The following is a 21,426-nucleotide window of genomic DNA, read 5'->3' as shown; positions in this document are numbered from 1 at the left end:
GAGAATCCCGAGCCATTGTGTCCTCTGCGCTGAGAGAGGTGATCGTACTACGTAGATATAAGATGAGCCCTGTACCTCCTGATCCTGCGCCTGTGCCCTGAAATGTGCCGACTGCCGATAACTTGAATGGTGTAAGTATTATCATGTCGTCTTTTGAATGAACTGTGGAAGAAATGAGTGTGTGTTGGTTGAATTGAAGTTGAACTCCCGTATCATGTCGTCTGTTGACCCGATATGGAAGAAAAAAAAGTGTCTGTGTTGGTTGAGTTTTCCGTATCATGTCGTAAGTTGAATGAACTGTGAAAGAAAAGAAAGTGTGTTGGTTGAGTTGAACTTCCCGTATCATGTAGTTAGTTGAACTGAGACGGAAGAAAAAAGTATTCGTGTTGGTTGAGTTGATATTCCGTATCATGTTGCCACCTGGACTCTTAAGTACCTATGCTCTACCACTGCACCAGGTTGTTTCCCGTCTCCCCTGCTTTTGATGGATTTGAAGAATAGCGAACGATCTCTGGTGGATGAAGATATCTATGTCGCCTTTTTAACCGCAAAGGAAAGAATATGTGTCTGTGAAATTCTGCTGCCGGGAACGAGCTTTTGTCGAGAATGGCTGGGTCTAGTACAACAGGAAGATGTTGAGGACGATGGAGACCGTCAAGATGGAAAGCAATGTCAAAGTCGGGAATGGCTTGGAGTTGGTGACGATCTGCCGTTGTTGATTCGGCGACAATTGAGACTTCTGGGACTCTGGGATGCTGATCGAGCTGTCGGTGCTGTTGTCATTGGAATGAAATGTGGGCTGATCGTGTGTAGGTTCCAGCTCTTGGTTTGATTCCAAGTGCTCGGTGATGGGTTGGAGGCAAGCTGAACGACACTTGCGATAAAAGGAAATATCGTTCTGAAGATGTTCAATGACCTCCCCCAACTCTTCGAGTGAATAGAATCCGTATTGTAGACGATCACAGACTGTAGGTGATGGCTGAGGATCTTGCATGAGCTTTTCCAGCTCTTCGAATTCAGAAGCGCTTAGATGGAACAGCTCAACGGTATCCCTCAGAACTTCTGTACTTTTCCGGATGTCTGAGTCCAATGGTGGGTCGAACCACGAGCCAGGGTCCAAACATGTCATGGCTTCCCCAATTTCTGACACCCTTGGGGAGAGTAGTTCGTAGGCTGCGCAGCATTTCTCCTCGAGTATGTCGAAATCCATTCCATCAACCCCGTTCTCCACGCCGCTTTGCGCGTAAGAAGCAAGATCCGACACGCTTCTCAGACACGAGTGGATTCCGGGCAGTGTGAAAACACGATCGACGATCATGCGAATGCTAATTAGCACTTCGTTCCTTGCATCGGCCAGCTGAACGGCCCTTTGAATCTCATCCTAATACAATCTGGTGTATTCTGTCTTGAGAATGATACGACCGTGTTCGTCGATGCCGATGTCTTTGGCAGTGACTGAGCGCGTCCCCAAGCGATAGAAAAAGTAGTCCGCGGCCTTGCCATTGAGGAATATGACCTCGTCTGAGAGCACCTTGTTGTCTGGAACTTCTGGGATGCGATGAAGATTGCGAATTCTCTTCGTCACATGGTCGGGGCTCTCGTTCACCCATTCCTCAAGCGTCTGGTATTTCTGCTTCTCGGAAGCATTATCGTGCTGCTTAGAGGTCGACATAATGGCGACGTGACTCTTCTCTGCTGAAACCTGAGTTAGATGCGATCTCATTTAAGGAACTCACTCGCAAAAAGTCCCCAGGGCAGAACTTCGCTCTAGGACAAGCGACAAGTGAAGCGTGTCTGAAAGAAAAGATGGTTACCGATGTAGAAAATTCCACTGAAATGTAGTCCTGCCGCGTGGCATGCCTTCCGTATCCTCTCAAACGCAGAATGTGGCCGGGGCAGTCGAAGGCTCGAACGAATGAGGTGCTGAGTGATGTCCTGGTGATCAGATTCTCATGGGTTGTCGCCAAAGACGTAATATGAGCGAGTTGGGAGCACCCAGATTGCGCAATGGGAGTGCCTGGGGATAGTAATAGGCAAGGCAGCAGGGGAAACGACCTTGGTCAGTTGAGGTCTGCTTTGGCGACAATCAAGGCTCGAGATCGTGGTTGAAAAGGGAGAGAAATTTTTGTTCTGGTTCGAGGAAAGAAAGGGTCCTTTTATGGTGCACTTCGACACTGCAAAAACGAGCGACAGGATAGCAATATTGAGATGAAAGAGGAATCCAACGTTTGCTTCCTGTGAGTGTCGGAACGTCATCCAACTTCATTCAACTCCATCCACTTTGAATTTGATTGCGCAGATTTCGTCTCAGGACGGTGAGTTTGATAGACTCACCTCTGGTTCTTCAATCTCATGCCATCTGTCCGTTTTGCTCCTTTTCAGCATTTCGCTGCAGACACTGCCACACATTATCGAGGCGACATTCAACACGGTCTCCTGGATGGGATGTATGGATTCCCCAAGTCTCCGGATATGCCATAACAACAGGTGTTGCCTGGAATATTGTGACCCTTTGCACCCCAGAGCTCTTCGGCATCCAGGAGAAACTCAAGGAGAAGCGATAACACGGTTAACGGGGCACTTCTCGTATCCTTGACTTGCGTGAACTCTTTTGCGAAGCTTCCGCACCCCGAGCCAGAAGCGTTATCTGAGAGCCTGCTAAACTGGTCAATAAAAAAAAATAAAAAAAACCCTAGTAGCATTTCAATGCCAACATGGAGTTGCCCAAGTTGTTCGACGGCACGTTGTCCATTCAGGATCTGGGCTGTGTCGATGTAGCCTCCTTCTCGGGCGTTCTGTTGGATAGGTAAGTCCTGGGGTCTGAGATGTTCTTAATCCTGACGAGTAGTCGGACACCTCCTTTCAACTCTGCATCCGCAAAACATACGGTAAGCGCGAGTCGACCCTCGCATTAAGGAAGGAGGAGAGGACGTGCCGGAAGACAGTTGCCGTCGGCAAAAGAGCCAAAGAAGACAAACATAGGCACAACGACGCAAGATGAACGAGAGAACTAGCAGGCAAGGCATCTCGGGTACGTTCTGATTCAAGTAACAAACAAAACAGAGCTTGCAGATGGTGGCGCTTGCCAATAGTATTGTTAGGGCAGACACTTGATGGAGCGATTGATATTCTTGGGCTGATCAGAAAGAAAAGACCTCCCTAGGAAGGAGCAACTACCAACTAGCTGGTAGCATGAAGATAACGACCCGAATACCGTATCGCGCTTCCGTGAACCGTGCACCTAGAGTAACCGCTAACCTCACTACCACTCTTATATCATCATTGCACCTCACTATTCAGCTGACCCTCCTCAAGATCTTCACCAGTGCCTAAACAGCATCACCTTTCCATGTCCTCAGAAAACTCCCTCATCAAGAGCCAAGACCGCCTCCCTCAAAGCCATCGCCATCTCACCCACCTTCTCCACCGCCCTCAACCTCTCCATCAAAAACTCGGCAATCCCTTCGTTGTCCCCCTTTTCGCTCATCTCCAGTCTCAAGTAATCCTGCACCCCGTTCAGCCCCAGCGCCTCCATCACCTTCTCAATCTCAAAGACATTGATAACCCAAGCTGCCTCCGGCAGCACAGGAACCAAAGCCTCAGCTTGGTCACTGACCAACCCGATGACTTGGGTGTCAACGGACCGGTAAAGAGTGCGGCTTTGGGTGGCGAGGTCTTGAAGAAGTTCTTGTTGTTGTTGCTGCTCATCATCATCGTCGAGAGAAGACTTGTCCGTCATAAGAACACAGCGGCAGAGGGCGATGAACGAGATCCAGTTAAACTTGAGGTAATGATCGTCAGGGAAAACAGGCAGGGACCCCAAGGACAGAATCTCCTCTAGCAGCTTCTCGGTGAGGTCAATGACCCGTTCCTTGGCCCTGTGCTCCTCAAGTGCGATCTAGAAAGCTCTGGCAAAGCTACCACCATGGTCGCCCTCTTCTTCTTCCTCGCCGCCCGGCTGCTTGTCACCAGGCAACTTGAACAGCCGACCGGACTTGTTGATCCCCCAGGAGTCGGTGACGGAGTCAATGATGTCGCTGTGGTTCTCGCAAAGCCAGTCAAGGAAGTTGATGGAGACGATGCCGTTTAGCACGCGAGCTGCGTCGTTGTCGTCTGAGTCTCCGGCTGTGTCGCATACCTTGCCCTTGCCAACCTGGATCAGAAGCGGCGATGGCGGCAGTGACGAAGCTTTCGGATATCCTTGACGTTCCGCTTGCTCCGTTCTTTGGACCTCTCCATGGCGCACCACTCTTGGAAGGTTGGGCCCTCGAACTCGTCGTCTGTGTCGAAGGGGGGGAAGGTCAGGCTAGGTTCTTCCAGTTCCGGCTCCGGCTCCTCGAAGCTTTCATCCTCTCCTTCTGCGTCGTACGAAGGATCGGACGGTTCTTCGTAGTCGTCCAGCTTACGCTTCAACGAGGCGTGATGGTTAGTGGTGCTGGCCGACAGCTCGAAAGTGTTGCTGTTGTTGTTGTTGTTATTTTTAACGTCTACTTCCGCCTCCCGTAGGGCATGAGACGTAGTGTCGCTGTTGTGAGTGGTAGAGTCGACCAAATCGTCGAGTGGCTGTGGCTGGGCCACCTCCGGCTCCATATCTTCGAAGATATTGAAAGGCATTTTGTCGAGTTTCTATCAATGATCATTATGTCAAGTTAGCACACTGATACAATCAGTGAATTAATATTACTGAGTGATTGAAAGCTTACCGGTGGAAAAAAATTAAGACTTCAATTCTGCTCTGTAAAGGCTTTCAAGTGTTGTTGGCCAGGACTTGGCTCGAACAACAAGAGACTTGTGACCAGATCCCGATGTGATAAGAGCCTCCCCGATGGAGAGATCGTAGGGAAATAAATGCGAGCGACACAGGTAATTTGCCAGAGTAGAACGCCTGGCCTAGCAGCGCAACGCTGACGAGGTAGTCGGAGGACGAGGCTGTTGTAGTTGACTGAGGAGTTGAGAGAAGATGGTGTCGATGGAAGGACGACACTATGCGATGGTAAAAAGAAAGTCTAACTCGAGACTCGACAAAGACTGGGAAGTTGTCGAAAAGAAGCCGATCAAGAAGTGAGGTGGACGGAGTGTCGCTGGCTGTTAGCTCGGAGTGAGTTCGAAAAGGGAGGGAAAATATAAGGGGAGAGCCACACCCAAATAAATATTAAATTCCCAAGCCAGTTGCTGGCTTGTAGAATACAAACCTTCAATTAAACCGTATAATCCCATTGTTCCCTATTCACAGGCTGCCAAGTAGAACCTTCAACAAAACTGCACAATACGATTGTGGTTCTATTCACAGGCTGTCAAGCATGCATGAACCGAGAACCTGCGATTTCATCCCAACTCCAAAACCACTCATTCACTTTGCCCACCCTTCACCCTCTTCAGATCTCGAAGATCTCACCGATACCCTCACCACCGCCCCGCCTATTCTCAACCAAGTCCAGCCTCCATCCGTCCCAGTTCTTCAGCGCCCTCTTGAGTTCCTTAATCCGCTCCAGCCTCTTCTTCTGCTCTTCCTCATGTGCCCGACGGAATGCCTCCTCGTCGAACTCCTCATCGTCATCCTCAAGTAGCTCATCAAGAGCACCACCATGGCCATGATGGTGATCACCGCCGGTAAGCGCATTAAGGCCACTAGTGAAGAAGTCACCCAGTCCGCCGCGGCTCTTGTGATGCTGGTGACCGTGCGCAGATGACGAGTGAAGCCCACCGCCAAGATCAACAGTCTCGAAGGCCTCCGGACCGACTTGCAGCTCCTTCCTCTTCTCATGCCAGATGCCCCTCCTGAGATCAGTATTCTCAGCTTCCAGCTCTCTGACACGCTTCTCCAACTTGAGGCGGCCCTCCTCCTCCAACTCATCCAGTCCTTCCTCTTCACCGCCGCCCTCCCGGGCATCCTTCTTTCTTAGCTTCAGGTTCTCCTCCTCCAACTTCTCAACCTTGGCCTTCAACTCCGCCACCTCCTTATCCACTTGCTCCTTATCCTTTCTCAGAGTCTGTGTCCTTCCATCCTGCTCCTTATGCAACGTCGTAAGCGTCGCAACCTTCTTCTCCAACCCTTCAACCTTCTTCGCCAACTCTTCTTTAGCCTTGTTCGCCTCCTCAACCTCCCTTTCCAGCGCCTTCAGTTTCGTCTCCGCCGACGCCCGCTGCGAACCCTCCTTGACCGCCTCCTTCGACACCCTTTCCAAATTCTGCTTCAAATCCGCCAACTCCTGCTGCGCCAACCCGGCCGCCTTCTCCGCCCTCGCCAGCTTCTCCTCCAGCGCGGCGATCTGCTCCGAGGGTCCCGACGCCGAGGCGGCAAGCTTCTCCACCTGCGCGCGCAGCCTTGACATTTCCAGCTCCATGGTCTCAATCGTCGCCGACTTGCTCTGCAGTTGCGCCTCCAGTTGCGCCGTTTCGGCCGGCGGTGACCCGCCCGCACCAGCACCAGCACCAGCACCAGCACCACCGCCCACCGAGATAGACGGCGAGCGGCCGTGGGCGCCGCCGCCTGCTGCGCGCGTCAATTGCGACTGAAGCTGTGTATTCTGGCGCTGCAGCGCAGCCAGCTCGTTCCTGAGCTTCTCCACGTCCTCGGCAGACCCTAGCTCCCCGCTTGGTTTACCATCTTCGGCCTCGCGGAAATCAGCCAGTTCCTCCTCGGCTTTCTGCCACCGCTTTTCGGTGTCGGCGGCCTCTTTGGCCAGTCGCTTGTTTTCTTTCTCAAGCTCTTGGATGCGGCTGACGTGCTTGCGGTAGATGTCAGGGGCGGTCTCGCCTTCTGGACTGAGGAAGCTGGGCGATAGCGGGCCGGAGGCGGCGCCGCCCGAGATGGAGGCATTGCGGAAGGAGGTTGAGCGGGCTCGGGATTGCTCGGCGAGAGAGGGGAGTGTTGGTGTTTGCTGCAAGGGGGCCGGGGATTCGTCCTTCTCCTTCTCCTCTTCGGCGGCGGTTGTTCCGGTAGCAGTAGGCTCCTCGGCTGTAGGTTCGGCAGATGTTGGGGAAGTGACTTCTTCGGATGGTTTCTCTTCGGTCTCGTTCGCTGATTCTTTGGGACTCGAAGGAGTATTGGCAGGGGCTTCTTTGGATGCTGGCGGGTTGTCTTCTTTCTTCTCCTCCTTCTTGGATGCGCCGCCCGCCTTCTTGGCTTTCTGCTTCTTCAATGCTTCGAGCTGAAAAAAACCATTGTCAGTACCTATATGCTAAGCGTTGAGTAATACAGGTTATGATCAAGAACGGTACTATACCCTCTTCTTAGCGGCGGCGACCTTCTCGGCCTTGGCCTTGTCCTCGTCCGCCATAATGAGCTATGTCTAAAGTGATTAACTGGCAATTCCCGATGACAGAAGTAATTCCGTCCGGATCCGACTAGCTTGAAAGTAATTGTAGTTATTTGGAAGCCAACAGTCGATGAATTCACGCGCTTTTGAATTAGTTGGTAAGAGTAGGAAAGCTGGGCAAGTTGTGGTTGTATTGGGTGTTGTAGCTTCCCAAGCTGTCGCAACGCGGGTCGACATGCTAGGGAGCTGCAACAGCACTTGAGCGGCCAGCTGGCATCTGGTTGCCGCCACTAACATCGGCTGGCAGGGGTATCCGATTTAGCGAGCCGCAGGGGTTCTCACAGCAATGTCACGACTCCAAACACCCCTCCCCCTTTTTGCTACGATAAGCTGACCTCACATTCGATACGGATCATGAACACGACACTTTTGCGCGACTGCTTGTCCGTCGGGATCATCAAAACCACTCCTATTACAAACGCTATGTGAACTTTCAAATGGATTCTATTTTTCATAACATTCGTATCATGAGGGCGGCGGTTTTTGTTGCCGCTTCTGACCCCTTTAAAGCATGGACTGACACTTCTCTCCTGATAGAATGTCGCCCGTGCCCTAAATGTTGCCTTATTTATAAATCCGTACCGAGATATCCCTTTCCTTTCGTTCCTTCCATTAACCCGAAAACGACGCCTTTTTTTCTTAGATGAGCTGCTCGAAAGCCCTGTTGATGGGAGAGCGGATGTTGGAGACGGGCTTCCAGAAGTCGATGGTGGCAAGCGCGCGCTTGGCAATGCCCTCAGGGGTGAACTCGAACTTCTGTAAGTCGCAAAGAGGTTAGTAAATGCTCCGAAGATAAATACAAACACCGAATTGAAAGGGGAACTTGCCTTGTAAACATCAAGGTAGGCACCGGAGGCACCGAAGCGGTTGAGACCGAACTGCTCGTGAGAGTACTTCTCCCAGCCCATGGTGCTCATGACCTCAATGGACAGAGAGGGAATGCCGTCGGGAAGAACGCTGAGGCGGTAGTCCTTGGGCTGGGCATCGAAGACCTCCATGCAGGGCATAGAGACGACACGAGCCTTGATGTTGTGCTTCTCCTTGAGCTCCTTGACGGCATCAATGGCGATGCAAACCTCGGAACCGGTGGAGATAAGGGTGATGTCGGCACCCTCAACCTCGTGGAGGACGTAGCCACCCTTGACGGCCTTCTCGATGGTCGAACCCTCAAGCTGGGGAAGGTTCTGGCGGGAGAGAGCGAGGATGCTGGGGGTGTGCTTGGAAGTAAGGGCGACATAGTAGGCAGCGCTGGTCTCGTTGCCATCGGCAGGGCGCCAGACCATGCAGTTGGGGAGGGCACGGAAGTGGGCCAGGACCTCAATAGGCTGGTGAGTAGGGCCGTCCTCGCCAAGACCGATCGAGTCGTGGGTGGCAACCCAGATAGCGCGGACCTGAGAAAGGGCAGAGAGACGGACGGCACCGGCAGCGTACGAGACGAAGTTCAAGAAGGTACCACCATAGGGGATGATGGTGCCATAGGCGGCCATACCGTTAAGGATGGCACCCATACCGTGCTCACGGACACCGAAGCGGATGTAACGGCCAGCGTAGGTACCGAGACCAGTGGAGGGAGGCTGGAAGTCGATGGCACCCTTCCACCTGGTGAGGTTGGAGCCGGTCAAATCGGCGGAACCACCAACGAGCTCGGGAACAGCCTCGAAGATCTTGTTGAGAACAGTCTCGGAAAGCTTGCGGGAAGCGACGGCGGAGTCGGCGGGGGTGTAGACGGGGAGGTTCTTCTCCCAGCCCTCGGGGAGGTCACCCTTCTGGCGGCGGACGAGATCGTCGTGCTCAGCCTTGAACTCCTCAGCGTACTTGGCGAAGAGCTGGTTCCACTCCTCCTCCTTAGCAGCACCCTTGGCGGAAGCCTTGTGGCAAAGGTCATAGACCTCCTGGGGAACGGCGAAGCTCTCCTCGGGGTTGAAGCCGAACTTCTCCTTGAGCTGCTTGATATCGTCAGCCTTGAGGGGCGAGCCGTGGACACCGTGGGTGCCCTGGGCCTTGGAGCCGAAACCAATGGTGGTCTTGAGCTGGATAAGGGTAGGCTTGTCAGTGACCTCCTTGGCCTTCTGGAGAGCCTCGGCGATCTTGTCGAGGTTGTGGTCGCCATCCTCGACGGTGAGAATGTGCCAGCCGTAGGCCTCGTAACGCTTGAGGACATCCTCAGTGAAAGCCTGGTTGGTGTCACCATCAATGGTGATCTTGTTGTCATCCCAGATGGCAATGAGGTTGCCAAGCTGGAGGTGACCGGCCAGAGAGCAAGCCTCGGCGGAAACACCCTCCATCAAGCAGCCATCACCAAGGAAGCAGTATGTGTAGTTGTTGACAAGGTCGTAGCCGGGCTTGTTGAAGACGGCAGCGGTGTGAGCCTGTGCAATGGCAAGACCAACAGCGTTGGAGATACCCTGGCCGAGAGGGCCAGTGGTGACCTCAACACCAGGGGTGTCGTGGGCCTCGGGGTGACCGGGGGTGATGCTGTCAATGTGCTGTTTGCGCGATACTGTGTCAGCCTTGTGTATTCTTTTTGCCAAGCCAAGAAACAGTGGAAACTTACGCGGAAAGCCTTGAGGTCGTCGATGGAGAGGGCATAGCCGTAGAGGTGGAGGATAGCATACTGGAGCATGCAGCCGTGGCCGTTGCTAGGAAGAGGAACAGGCGTGTTAGTCAAATTCTTGCTCCCATGGAGCTCGCTAAAGCTCCGTTTTCGGCGCGGGGCAATTTTGGACTTACGAAAGAACGAAGCGATCACGGTTGAGCCACTTGGGGTCCTTGGGGTTGAAGTTCATGAAACGGTTGAAAAGGACGTGGGCAACAGGAGCCATGCCCCTAAAGAAGATGTCAGTACATATTTGCGCTGGAGAGAAGCACGCAGTCTTCCAGTTGAGCTGTCTTGTCAGCGCAACTTACATGGGGGCACCAGGGTGACCGGAGTTGGCATGGGCGGTGGCATCGGCCTGAGTGGGAAAGCTGTCAGCATGAAGGGTTCATATTGTAGAGATCCCGTAAAGTTCCCAATGTTCATCATCGCAAACCCATTGCTCGTGGTGTTGAGGCCCAAGAAAACTGGTTCTCGCGATGATGACTCTTAGTGGGGTAAACCTCGCGCTGCCCATGAAGAGGCGCGGGGAAATTGCAAGTGTGCTTTGTTGGGATTTTGGAGAGCTCTGAGAGCGCAAAACACAGGGCATGGGTAGCACTTACAGCCAACACACGGATGGTGTTGATGGCGAGCTGATCTGTCTCGGTGAAGGACGACATGTTTGCGATTATGGACAAAGATGTCGGGTATGGTATGGGAGAAAGGGTATCAGGAAGAGAATTTGCAGAAGCAGAAGACAAGAGAAGAAGATAAAGACAGGAACTGGGAGGCGGGGTCGAGTTATGTATCAGACGAGCACCTGGCAGGGACACCTGGGACACCACAGGCTAAGGAGAGAGCGTTGGGGGTCAGTCCAGGACGAGCAATCGAGCGTTCATCGAGGTGGAAGATTATTCGACACTTGTTGAACCGGAGGTGGGGTATTGTGTGGTAATTGACCGGGACCAGACTTGTCCAGTGGAGGTATGGTCAGGTACTGCCCGCTACAATGAGGTACCTTTGGCGCTTCTTTACCTCTCACAAATTCAAAGTCCCAACCGCTTTGAAGCCTCATCATCACCATCACCACCCTCCTTGTCGGCTTCTTTACCATTTACTGTCATCCGCGCTCACGGTTCATCATGAACAGTGCCCACTTGAAACCCACCTATTACTGGCCGGGTGCCGTGCTGCACGATTTGGCTGATGTGGTTCGCCGGATGAATTGTTTTAGTGGAGTTCACCACTTTACCCAGCGAATTCAGATCCAACTTTGACAGGCCGAGACAGGCCCTGGAATCAAGCTACAATGCATCAGCTAGGACGACATCAGGGTCTCCTGGCGGATCTTTTCTTTGAGATATCAATAATTGGGAACTTTTACATTCTTTTTCTGTTGTGTAAGTTGTGACTCTAAAATCGACTCTTTGGAAGCCCGTCTTCTTTAGACCATTTGGCCCCAGAGTTACACCGAGACGGATGATGCTTCTTCCTAGCATCGGAGCTCACTGGTCCAGCACTGAAGCTTGAGTGGGTTTTCCAAATAATCGCTTGCGTCACCTGAGAGTGCCACTCACCGGGGTAAAAGCCGGAGATCTCGACTGAAGGACAACTTGCCGTTGGATGCTGGGTTGCAACCTCCGACTCTGCCATTAAGAGACGGGCTTCTTCGCCTGCCGGTCTGTTTCCCGTGCCATCCGCCATCCGCAACAACCGGGTCAAGCACACACACCTTCATTCCATCCCAAGCGGCGAACTGTCTCGACCGCTCTCAGACCTCCATGGCTTTGTTAGCTATGAGAGCCGGTGCTCCCGGTATGAAACAAGAACTTTAAAGTTGGCTGGAACATTGATCGATCAAAGCAACAGACGCCGTTTTATTCCAGGTATGAATGAATGAATGAAAGTACCTGCTGATGATTCCACATTGTTTCCCATAAACGGTTACCATGTGGCTGCGCTCGGCTGCGTTGTAAGTCGAGGTAAGCCGTACATTTGATGGAATTGCCTTCACACGTCCCTTGCGCTATGAAAGCGGGTACGACAAAGCCTCGTGGGTTATTGGATATCTCATCCCATAAACTCGGGATCAGATCAAAGTGCTTTCATCCGGATTCCCCCACTTATATGGCTGGCGATATCGCCATCATCTGGTGGTTTTGGCGCTCCAGAGGTTGCGAAAACGGCGATACCCCTTGAGTCGACGAACGATGATTGGTCGCTTGGGGCTTCGGATTCATCAAAGCAATTGAACCCTTCAACATGGATCAGGTCCCTTCCCCACGAGGTTCTGCTCCCCCACGGACTTAACCACCAGCGGGATGGGAGAGTTCAGCCCAGTCCAGCCCATCTTGCCACACCTTGCATATTATCAGGCACGTCTTCATTGAGATAGGAGACAAAAAGACCCTGAACCTGATTCTCTGTGCGGTGTCGAGAGAGTCCGAGTCACAATCGTCGTCCCTGCGGCATCAAATGGGGTCAGCAAAGTACCTACGAGCTACGTCAGAGAAAGGGAGATGCAGGGTTAGGGTAACGATAAGAGGTGATGCCGATAAGATAAATAATTTTGGCGGGGTTACATTGCAAATGTAGCTGCACTAACTGATGCCGCCGGCATTTGATAATGGAGATAATCAACAAACTTACAACTTCAAGGGTTGCCAAATTCGAACTTAATGTGAAAAGCTAGTAATACCAGCCACGACAACAACAAATTGAAAAAGTCATCAAAATGGTCCAGGGAAATTGTGCCGCCAAAGGCAACAGCAAGGGTAACCACGGCGGAGGATCCCGTCGTCCCTCATCGCACAGATCGCGAAAGTGCAATCTTAACCGGAACGGCAACGACGGCAGGAAAACACAGCAACCGGGCAGTAAGCAGGGACAAGATGCGATCAAGGAAGAAGGGGATGAAGAAGAGCAGGAAAACTACGAGCCCTTCCCTCGGCTTGAGAAGAAACACCAGCAGATTATTCTGAACATCTTCCGGGATACCTTCTCGGACGTCCTCTTTTCCGACACCTTCACCTCCACCCTGCAGGCCGTGAAGCAAGCCCTCTACGAGCGCGAGTTCGCAAAGGCGTTTGGCGACCCGGAGTACCTGGCTGTTTATGCCACGAGATGGAGTCCCACGAGGGCGTTGTGCTATTCTTCTATCTTGGGCGGCATTAGGAAGCATTTGGATGGTGTCATTGTTGAGGAGGAGGCCGAGACTGAGACGACCCCTTCAGGAAAGACTACCACTGAAGAACCCAAAACAACAAAAGAGGACAATACCCCAGCAGAAGAGGAAGACCCCCTCGCCTCCCAAACCACCAACCTCTCCCTCTCCGAGCCCCCTTCTCAAAAAACAACATCAACCGTCATTCCCAAACTCAACATCCTCAGCATAGGCGGCGGGCCCGCCGAGCTCGTCGCTCTCGGCTCCTTCCTCAACCAACAAACCCCCTTGTCTTCACCTAGTCTATCAGGTAGCATAACCCTCCTGGACTCCGCCCCCTACGCTCCCCTCCTCACCCGCCTGGAAACATCCCTAACCGCCACGCCTCCCATTTCCAAATATGCCAGCGCGGCCGCCAAAGCCGCCAACGTGCCTCTCCTGTCCCCCGCCTCGCGAATCTCGTCAAAATTCATCCAGCGCGACGCTCTCGAGTTGGGCAAGGAAGGGTTCACCTCCGTCTTGGAAAGTCAGAAAGATGTACCAATCCTAGCCACCCTCCTCTTCACGCTGAACGAACTCTTCACCTCCTCGGGCATCGGCGCAACGACCAAGTTCCTGCTTGATCTAACGGCCTCGCTTCCGCTTAACTCCCTTTTGTTAGTGGTCGACAGTCCCGGTAGCTACTCGGAGACGGCGGTGGGGAAGGACGCAAGCAAGAAATATCCCATGGCGTGGCTTTTGGACAGGGTGTTGTTGGCTGCTGATCCCAAGACCGGGAAAGCGACGGCGGTGGTGGACGGTAGGAAGTGGAGGAAATTGGAGACGAGGAAATCAAGCTGGTTTAGACTCGCTGAGGGACGCGGAGGGGAGCCTGGGCTGGATTACCCGATTGGGTTGGAGAATATGAGGTATCAGTTGCATTTGTATCGGTTGGTGGATGAGGATGAGCCCGAGGAGGAGGAGGAGGAGAAGGGTAGCGAGGAAAGTGACGAGGAGTGACCTGGAGTCATGAAGAGTGATGGGGATGAGAGCAGAGTGGTTGATATGGAATAGGGGGGGTGGGAAACCTGGATTCTATATGGATGAAAAAATACTGGTGGCTGGCTGGTTTCTTAATGGGCGTTTCAAGGAGTTTCAAAAAGGTCATTGCGTTTGGTATGAGTGTCCGATATCTAACTAACTATCCTCCTGCCTGTGTGTGTGTGTGTGTGTTCGTGCTCCTGATATCATCCTTCGACGGATCCTCCCACCTATTAGCAGAAAAAGGGAAAAAAAAAAGAGAGTAACTGGTACCTTCGTATGCCCGCATGTACGCCGGTTATAACCCTCTCGAACAACGTACATCAAGCCCAAACCATCTTCTTGAGAGAATGTCCCAGTTGCTCCAACAGCCCGGTATTCTTCTTCGCATCTGCCAAAGAGATGATGTCCCCCTTCTCGATCAGCCCGGACTCACCGTCCTTCTTGGCCTGAAGCTTAGGCTGACTCCTGATCGCAAGTCTCTCAATCTCAGAGGCAATGAGAATGACTTGCTGCATCTCAGACAGTCTTGTGATCGGCCCCGGCTCGTCGTCTTTGCTCTTGGCCATGGGGTCAGCTGCCGACGTGATACTGTGAAGCGCCTTGAGGGCAACCTTGCGGGCCTGCGGTTCCTGAGGGCGGGGAGTGAAGAACCCTGCGATGCCTTCGGCAATACCAGCTATCGGGGCTGTGGCAGGTGCCGGCTTATCTTCGGCGACAGCAGCGGCAGCTTCCTTCGCCGCCTGAAGTTCCGATTCCGAGGCATCGATACCAGAAGTTGGCTCGCGGCCCATCTTGGACGCACCGGACACCGAGGTGGATAGTGAGCGCGTGTTGACTCGGGTGATGTCTGTGGCGCCAGGCTTGTACTCGACGACAAGTCCTACGTTACGCATCTCATCGACCTGGGCAGCTGAGATCGTCGAGGTGATGTACGTGCCAAACTTGATCTTGGTAACATGGGCCAAGTCGACGCGTTCGAATGAGGAGACCTTGTCGAGGTTCCAGTCGAACCGGCAAAGATACAGAGCCTTATCGGTGAGCAAGAGGACTGCTTCCTCGAACGAGGAAGAGCGAATAGTATCGGGCACATTTGGCGTCAGGAGAGTCCAGCCACCTATGAACTCTTCGGACTCGTCGGCAATAACTCGCTTCTGTGAAAGCTCAATAGCCTGCTCCCGCATCTTCTGCATGGACATTGCCGGATCCTTGGTCATCATGTTGGCCTCGAATTCTTCAAACACTAGGGAGGTCACATTGCCCAGGAGGAAATCGATGGTTGTCTGGAGGAAGAAATCGTTGAACATGCTAGCACAAAGAAGTCAGTACGCGTCTACTTTCGTTTCATGGGTTTTTAGATCTGTACTTACCCGTTGAACAACCGAGTCAAAGACAAGCCGGCATCGGTCAAAGCTCCGCGGTAGTTCCTCTTCCGTGTCCGCGTGTAATCACCCTTCATTGCGCCCGTGGAGGCATACTGCTTGGAGATTGCATCTCCGTTATCAGCCCAGAGAGTGTTAAACCAAGCGTTCTCCTGGTCCTTTTGCAAGTTCATATCGAAGCCTAGCTCCTTGAGCTGCGTGTCCAGCATGTACTTGGCAAAAGAGCTTTGGCAAACGTTGGTGCGATCAAGACAATCCATGCAGTTGGTTCTGAAGGCACCAACCTGTTGACTTTCAATCTGACCATTCACCATGACTGTGCTTCCCCATTTCTCAAGCCGGGGGCCCAAAGTCTCCAAGAGAACCGATACGTTTTCAAACTTCATCCCGCGACAGACATGATGGAAGTCAAACCACTCGAATGCGATCTGATCATCTTCGGGCTTCGATTCTTCCTCGTTAAGTCGCTTGATGTTCTCCTCGTATCGCTGTCCTATTGGCGCTTCAACCCCATGCTTTTCCACAAGGTTGATGCACTGCATCAACCCGTACTTCTGCCTGAGCCATTCGAAATGCTTCTTGAGTGCCGCGTAATTTGTGTCGGGTGAGTGCTGTAGGACTGGTGCTGGCTTCAGCGAATATGGGGACTGTGTGAAAAACACTGGAAAGCTTCCCCTGATCTGAACAAAGGAGTAGATCTTGGCACTGGGATCGGATGACTCTTCAGCAGGTGAGAGGATTTGCTCGGATTCAACGCAGTTGGCAACGTTGCCTCCTTCGTCAATACCGCGACGGAGATATCTCAGTCCTGCTCTCTTGGTTGACCTTCTGGAAATGACCGTAATGTCAAACTTCTTCTCCGTGGGGCGAGTTTCCTCAGAGCCTCCTTCTGCACCGGTGGGAGTTGGCTTAGTCGCAGCTTTGTTGTCACAATCCATGTCCTTCATCTCGAGCGAGTCCTTAGCAGCATCATCGACCTGCGGCGGACTGCTGTCGACGGTGAACGTACGTTGGCCTACAAAACCCTGCATAAGGGGTAGAGCCAAAGAGTCCACACCAGCATCAATGAAAGGCTGGAGGACGTTCTTGTTCCAGAAGAAAGTCGGGTCAACATGGTTAACCAACGGTACCAGGGGTATAGAAGCAGGTGCCAGGTTGGCTGCGCTACGAGTGATATCGTAGTCATATGAGAAGTAGAACGTGCGACTCGAGCCAAACAGAATCTGGGTGGTCCGCAGCAGCTTTGGCAACAAGCTCACTGCAGCCGAATCGTTCTCGACGGCATCGCTCGGCAAGGGGAACTTGCGAGGTACGCGCTTCGCAGCATCCGAGCCCTTCTTGGCCTCGGCCTTGCTGGCATTGGCCCTCTCAAGCTGCTCTGCGCTGAGACCCATGTTCCTCTTCTGATCCATGGTCCAACCAGAGCGACTAAACCAGCTTTTCGCAAAACGACCATAGCTTCCACGACGTGCAATGACATCCTGTGCGACACTGCTACGGGCGATGGTACTAGGGCCTGCTTCTCCCGCTGAATCCTCTCCCTCGGTCGGATCCAGAACATCGTCGATGGCCTCATCGTTACTGCCAGAATCCCGCGGGGCGTCATCCTCGCTCGCCGTATCGTCGTCCGAGTGAGCTGCCTCGCGGTTGCTGAGGGCTAGGGAAGTCTTGGCGACAGCCTCGGCGGCATCGCTTTGTGAAGTACACGGCGTAAGGGCGACTTCGGTTACGACATAGATGGGCTGGCCGCGGATCTGAGCGACTTGCTGGCGTCCGGTAATGGAGATGAGGTAGCTGTATCGGAAAACGGTAAGGATGCCTGTAAGATGCGCCAACAATCAGCCAAAAGTGTCGCAAAGGGTCCCTGGGTTGCGCAAGACTGACCAACAATTCCAAAAGCTTCGAAGGAGGAGTCGGGGTTCGATAGTTCGGGTACTGAGTCTTTGGAAGTATGCGATACCAAGGCAGTGCCGTACTTGATCTTGACCAGAGGTGAAGCGCGTTGCTGATCTTTCTTGGAGTAGAGAGGTTGTAGGATAAGGCCGTCGACCGCGGCGCATACCAGCACCTTTCGCGCCAAACCTGGCATTTTGGTTCAGTTATGCTTCTCCTCTCATGAAGTAGTTGAGTTGATGGTCGAATGGGACCTCCTTCCTACGTCCTGGCGGTTTTCTGAAAGAGGTTGAATTCGGATAACCAGACAGAGTAGAGAGGGCGCGACGATGCGCAAAGAGTGGATATCGAGAAGCGACTAGTTGGTATAAGATGGAACCTAGGAGATCTTTCAGCCGATACTTGGGATGGAAACAAGATACAGTAGGAAAATCAGGGGGGAGAGTCCAAAGTTTGGGGAAAAGAACGGGGTCAGTATCCGGTCGGTTGGGTTGGATGCAGTGCTGCCCTGGGTTCGGGCAGTTCCTGGGTCGTCCTTCGCTCGTTGGACGGGTGGAAAGTGACTGCCCACTGGTGCCGATGATGTCGGGTCCTGACAGAGCGTGGGGCACATGCGCTAGAGTCGATGGAACCCGACGTCATTTTCCACTCTTTTCAGCCAGGGGTGTATGACCCGAGGGTGTCTCCAGACCCCCACTTTCATGGTTCTGGCCAGCAAGGGACTCTTTTTGACGTGTCGCGAACCGCAAAAGTTTTACACCACCTATAACCCAAACCCTGAAACTGCGAGGTCATGCTGAAGGTATCACAGGCGCCGTAGCCAAAGAAGAACACCAAGACACAGTCACCACTGCAGTTGCACATGAACGGGGCCATCGACGTTCAAGCCAGAAGTGCAGTTTGAACGTTTTTCCAATTTTTTTTTTCCCGCTTCTAAGTCGCCGTGACTGCCTTCCAGCTAGTACGAGACCCGGGGTATTATCAACCTAACACAAAATTCTCCTATTCCACTATATCCTTTCCAAATAGTGTTCTGCGCTTACATAGCGAGACGCTCGACCTTGTCACGGAGGGCACGGATCTTGGAGTTGAGATCGGAAGCCTCGTTGGAGGTGAGGGAGACGGCAATGACCGAGCGGGAGACACCGCAGGCACGGCCGAGGGCGGTCTTGGAAGGAACGTAGACGTAAGGGACGTTCTTGTCCTCGCAGACTGCAAGCACGTTAGTGAGTGTTCAGATCAAGTCGATGGGCTTCCCCCAGGTTGGGAATAGACGTACGCAGAGGAATGTGAAGAACGATGCTCAAGGGCTGGGTATCAGCAGCGAGGATGACCAACTCGCTGGTACCACGGGAGACCCTGTTATTTGTGTTAGCTGAATGCCGACCAAGACAAGCCATAAAGAGAGCTTGCGGTGCACATACGACTTGGTGGCCTCGTTGGCGCCCTTCTTGAGCTGTCTGTAGTGGCTGGCCTGCTGGACGCAGTCGAGGAGCTCCTGGACGAGAGCACCGTCCTCGGCCTTGGGCCAGGCAGCAGATTCGTTTTGACCAGACATTTTGATAGGAGTGTTTGTTGTTTGAGGATGATTGATTGGAAAACTTAGACACCAGGGTTCACTGCGTTGTGCTCGCCCTGGGGAGATTCAACTGCAAAAGAGATGGGCGAAAAGGTGATTGAAGGTGGATCGTTTTAGCTGGAGAAAAAAAAGCGGCGATAACGAATTGACTTCGCGCGCCTGCTACCGACTCGGTTTCAGACTCGAAAATTTCGGGATCAGCCACAGCCAAGGTAGCCACGAACGGCAAGCCACACTCGCAATTGTGGTAGCCCCGAAACTGCTGGCGTTCAGCACTGCACAGCGCTGGACTTGCTGCTGGTGCAGTGACCTCTCCGGCCTGCAATGATCAGATGGGGAAGAATGGGTTGGTCCGCTTCCGGATTACGTAACTGCAGCCGTCTTCCCAAGTGCTACCTGATTGGCGGCAGGAACATGATGCTCGCCCCCAGCGCCCCAGCAGTGGCCCAGTCAAGCGCCAACCTGGAAACACCTCGTTCCCAGCCTGCCAGCCAGCAACACAGTTGACACTCGATCCGTCACCAACCCATCGAACCGTAACCCCATCACTGATCGCGAGTCCCGACTCTTCCCAACAACACGCATCATCCCACACCACCACACGACGTTTCGCACGCCAATCTCCAACCCACTCTATATCCAACCTTTTGATACAGCCTCGCGCGACAACACATTCACAATGTCCGATCTTTGGTAGGTCATCCGCATCCACCCCGGTCCGCGATGATGGAGGAGTTGGAGGCCCGCGCCGAGCTCGCCCATGTTCCGAATCCACACCTAGCCCCATGGGCTATTCGGCATCACCAAACACATCATATACGTCGGCTTCAATGATGTAGCTTACAGCTAGTTATCTTTTGAGAACAGATGCGCTAACGATGTTTTGTTTACAGCCCCGTTTACGCGGTTAGTACCCTCCCGGCTCTGCTCACGAACCTTGGCGGCGACGTCAACGGCCTCTGAACTTCGACCACCAAACCATCAGATACGGCCCCAACAACCACGTCCGTATATAACTAACATTATGTGCTTCGATAGCCCTTCTTCGGTGCCATGGGCTGCACAGCAGCCATCGTCTTCACCTGCCTTGGTGCTTCGTACGGGACTGCCAAGTCCGGTGTTGGTATCGCTGCCATGGGTGTCCTCCGCCCTGACCTCATCGTCAAGAGTATGTCGAATACCCAAAAGTCAACTTGTGCTTTGGACTTACATATGCTGACCTGCCTTCTAAAGACATTGTTCCCGTCATTATGGCTGGTATCATTGGTATCTACGGTCTCGTCGTCTCCGTCTTGATTTCCGATGCTCTCACGCAGGATAACTACGCTCTCTACACTGGCTTCATTCAGCTCGGTGCTGGTCTCGCCGTCGGTCTCGCCGGTCTTGCTGCTGGTTTCGCCATTGGTATTGTTGGTGATGCTGGTGTCCGTGGTACTGCTCAACAACCCAGACTTTTCGTCGGCATGATTCTTATTCTCATTTTCGCTGAAGTCTTGGGTAAGTCCTCTGTAAATCTGTTCTTCCAGTTCCACAACCTGCTAACCTGCTTTCTAGGTCTTTACGGCTTGATCGTTGCTCTTTTGATGAACTCCAAGGCCACGCTCAACACCTCATGCTAGCGGTCTGATGATCAGTCGCCTGAGCAGCCAACGCTTTCGACCTAGGTTTCCTCGCCGGTATGGGTGTGACAAGCACGTGCACACCGACAACATAGAGCCCCATACCTGGAACCTAAACAACAAATGATTCAAGAACACGACTACGGATTCTCATATCCTCACCACACACACTTCAGTTCTTCCTGACTGTCGCTCAGCCCGGTTAATCACGCAAAATAATGGCTTTTATTTTTGCTTTGGTGGATATAAATGGCGAGCGGCGGTTCAGTGCTGGGAGCTGAAGGCCGGGAGGAAAGACAACAACGATAACAGAGAAAGAGAGAAAGAGAGAGAGAGGGAGAGGAGAGTTATGAAAACACAGGAGAGCTGGCGCATATCTTTTGGAAGGGGAAAGGCGTCACTCGCGGAGTTTGCTCAACGGGCGTCGCGTTTTTTCATGGATTAAGCATGTTACATTTGTACAATTGTCACAATTACGGTCTGGTCAAACGCAAAGCATTACTACATCTCACTTTTTTCCGGCTGTCAGTTTTCTGTAAAGGGTTTGTTTTTTCTGGACTCTTGATCGGCATCGATAGACAGGGATGAAAGGGGAGGATGAACGGTAAAAGACTGTACTGTAGTCTAGAACTAGGTTGTGTTGCAATGCTTTTAGTATTTCTTATGCATTGGAGGGTAAAGAGTTGGGTTGTTTACTTTCTTGCTTTGCCTGTTACCGGTTTTGTCTCGTTCGTATAATTGTTATCCCACCTGATAGACTGGCATAGGTAGACTATAAACCCGCGTCAACATCATTCGAGTTCACTGTCATGTACGGGATGGCAACGTGTTTACACTTTGTCTTTCTCCATGCGATTGGGTAGGCCCGGAAGT

At 52.7% G+C, this 21,426-nt stretch overlaps 8 protein-coding genes across 8 annotated transcripts; 2 read left to right on the top strand and 6 right to left on the bottom strand.

Moving 5' to 3' along the window:
* Positions 1 to 616: 616 nt before the first annotated feature.
* Positions 617 to 1,672, bottom strand: SMAC4_04015 (uncharacterized protein; the record flags this gene model as incomplete). The annotated part of the gene is made up of 2 exons (XM_003348122.1): positions 617 to 1,325; positions 1,389 to 1,672. The coding sequence occupies 2 exons, from the start codon at positions 1,670 to 1,672 to the stop codon at positions 617 to 619; spliced, it is 993 nt and encodes a 330-aa protein (XP_003348170.1).
* A 1,683-nt stretch (positions 1,673 to 3,355) lies between these two features.
* SMAC4_04016 (uncharacterized protein) lies at positions 3,356 to 4,614 on the bottom strand (the record flags this gene model as incomplete). The annotated part of the gene is made up of 3 exons (XM_003348123.1): positions 3,356 to 3,837; positions 3,922 to 4,125; positions 4,185 to 4,614. The coding sequence occupies 3 exons, from the start codon at positions 4,612 to 4,614 to the stop codon at positions 3,356 to 3,358; spliced, it is 1,116 nt and encodes a 371-aa protein (XP_003348171.1).
* A 578-nt stretch (positions 4,615 to 5,192) lies between these two features.
* SMAC4_04017 (uncharacterized protein) lies at positions 5,193 to 7,486 on the bottom strand. Its single transcript, XM_003348124.2, has 2 exons — positions 7,227 to 7,486; positions 5,193 to 7,151 (listed from the first exon to the last, which is right to left on the bottom strand). Exons 1-2 carry the CDS (start codon positions 7,278 to 7,280, stop codon positions 5,376 to 5,378), a joined length of 1,830 nt encoding a protein of 609 aa, XP_003348172.1. The 5' UTR covers positions 7,281 to 7,486; the 3' UTR covers positions 5,193 to 5,375.
* Positions 7,487 to 7,708: 222 nt separating this feature from the next.
* Positions 7,709 to 10,634, bottom strand: SMAC4_04018 (uncharacterized protein). Its single transcript, XM_066090034.1, has 6 exons — positions 10,521 to 10,634; positions 10,227 to 10,273; positions 10,050 to 10,145; positions 9,874 to 9,958; positions 8,147 to 9,805; positions 7,709 to 8,075 (listed from the first exon to the last, which is right to left on the bottom strand). The coding sequence occupies exons 1-6, from the start codon at positions 10,575 to 10,577 to the stop codon at positions 7,959 to 7,961; spliced, it is 2,061 nt and encodes a 686-aa protein (XP_065946104.1). The 5' UTR covers positions 10,578 to 10,634; the 3' UTR covers positions 7,709 to 7,958.
* A 1,962-nt stretch (positions 10,635 to 12,596) lies between these two features.
* SMAC4_04019 (uncharacterized protein) lies at positions 12,597 to 14,326 on the top strand. The gene has a single exon (XM_003348126.2). It carries the CDS (start codon positions 12,632 to 12,634, stop codon positions 14,057 to 14,059), a length of 1,428 nt encoding a protein of 475 aa, XP_003348174.1. The 5' UTR covers positions 12,597 to 12,631; the 3' UTR covers positions 14,060 to 14,326.
* A 2-nt stretch (positions 14,327 to 14,328) lies between these two features.
* On the bottom strand, positions 14,329 to 18,143 carry SMAC4_04020 (uncharacterized protein). The gene is made up of 3 exons (XM_024655609.2): positions 17,347 to 18,143; positions 15,451 to 17,281; positions 14,329 to 15,388 (listed from the first exon to the last, which is right to left on the bottom strand). Exons 1-3 carry the CDS (start codon positions 17,549 to 17,551, stop codon positions 14,404 to 14,406), a joined length of 3,021 nt encoding a protein of 1,006 aa, XP_024511484.2. The 5' UTR covers positions 17,552 to 18,143; the 3' UTR covers positions 14,329 to 14,403.
* Positions 18,144 to 18,218: 75 nt separating this feature from the next.
* SMAC4_04021 (small nucleolar ribonucleoprotein SNU13) lies at positions 18,219 to 19,065 on the bottom strand. Its single transcript, XM_003348128.2, has 3 exons — positions 18,780 to 19,065; positions 18,635 to 18,714; positions 18,219 to 18,567 (listed from the first exon to the last, which is right to left on the bottom strand). Exons 1-3 carry the CDS (start codon positions 18,911 to 18,913, stop codon positions 18,395 to 18,397), a joined length of 387 nt encoding a protein of 128 aa, XP_003348176.1. The 5' UTR covers positions 18,914 to 19,065; the 3' UTR covers positions 18,219 to 18,394.
* Positions 19,066 to 19,412: 347 nt separating this feature from the next.
* Positions 19,413 to 21,353, top strand: SMAC4_04022 (uncharacterized protein). The gene is made up of 5 exons (XM_003348129.2): positions 19,413 to 19,627; positions 19,828 to 19,840; positions 19,973 to 20,102; positions 20,168 to 20,431; positions 20,489 to 21,353. The coding sequence occupies exons 1-5, from the start codon at positions 19,614 to 19,616 to the stop codon at positions 20,551 to 20,553; spliced, it is 486 nt and encodes a 161-aa protein (XP_003348177.1). The 5' UTR covers positions 19,413 to 19,613; the 3' UTR covers positions 20,554 to 21,353.
* Positions 21,354 to 21,426: the final 73 nt, after the last annotated feature.

Source organism: Sordaria macrospora, chromosome 2, assembly GCF_033870435.1.
Source record: "Sordaria macrospora chromosome 2, complete sequence".
Taxonomy (NCBI): domain Eukaryota; kingdom Fungi; phylum Ascomycota; class Sordariomycetes; order Sordariales; family Sordariaceae; genus Sordaria; species Sordaria macrospora.
This window is presented reverse-complemented; position numbering and strand designations above follow the sequence as displayed.

Excerpts from the sequence above, each read along its gene's own strand:
- SMAC4_04017 (XM_003348124.2), bottom strand. The coding sequence starts at position 7,280 with ATGGCGGACGAGGACAAGGCCAAGGCCGAGAAGGTCGCCGCCGCTAAG. Across the intron at positions 7,152-7,226 it reads TCGCCGCCGCTAAGAAGAGG|CTCGAAGCATTGAAGAAGCA; the intron begins GTATAGTACCGT and ends GGTTTTTTTCAG.
- SMAC4_04018 (XM_066090034.1), bottom strand. The coding sequence starts at position 10,577 with ATGTCGTCCTTCACCGAGACAGATCAGCTCGCCATCAACACCATCCGT. Across the intron at positions 9,959-10,049 it reads CGTGATCGCTTCGTTCTTTC|CAACGGCCACGGCTGCATGC; the intron begins GTAAGTCCAAAA and ends TCCTCTTCCTAG. Across the intron at positions 9,806-9,873 it reads ACGACCTCAAGGCTTTCCGC|CACATTGACAGCATCACCCC; the intron begins GTAAGTTTCCAC and ends TCGCGCAAACAG.
- SMAC4_04019 (XM_003348126.2), top strand. The coding sequence starts at position 12,632 with ATGGTCCAGGGAAATTGTGCCGCCAAAGGCAACAGCAAGGGTAACCAC.
- SMAC4_04020 (XM_024655609.2), bottom strand. The coding sequence starts at position 17,551 with ATGCCAGGTTTGGCGCGAAAGGTGCTGGTATGCGCCGCGGTCGACGGC. Across the intron at positions 17,282-17,346 it reads CGAAGCTTTTGGAATTGTTG|GCATCCTTACCGTTTTCCGA; the intron begins GTCAGTCTTGCG and ends CGCATCTTACAG. Across the intron at positions 15,389-15,450 it reads TTGACTCGGTTGTTCAACGG|CATGTTCAACGATTTCTTCC; the intron begins GTAAGTACAGAT and ends TCTTTGTGCTAG.
- SMAC4_04021 (XM_003348128.2), bottom strand. The coding sequence starts at position 18,913 with ATGTCTGGTCAAAACGAATCTGCTGCCTGGCCCAAGGCCGAGGACGGT. Across the intron at positions 18,715-18,779 it reads GCCAACGAGGCCACCAAGTC|GGTCTCCCGTGGTACCAGCG; the intron begins GTATGTGCACCG and ends CACAAATAACAG. Across the intron at positions 18,568-18,634 it reads CGTTCTTCACATTCCTCTGC|TCTGCGAGGACAAGAACGTC; the intron begins GTACGTCTATTC and ends ACGTGCTTGCAG.
- SMAC4_04022 (XM_003348129.2), top strand. Across the intron at positions 20,103-20,167 it reads CCCTGACCTCATCGTCAAGA|ACATTGTTCCCGTCATTATG; the intron begins GTATGTCGAATA and ends TGCCTTCTAAAG. Across the intron at positions 20,432-20,488 it reads CATTTTCGCTGAAGTCTTGG|GTCTTTACGGCTTGATCGTT; the intron begins GTAAGTCCTCTG and ends CCTGCTTTCTAG.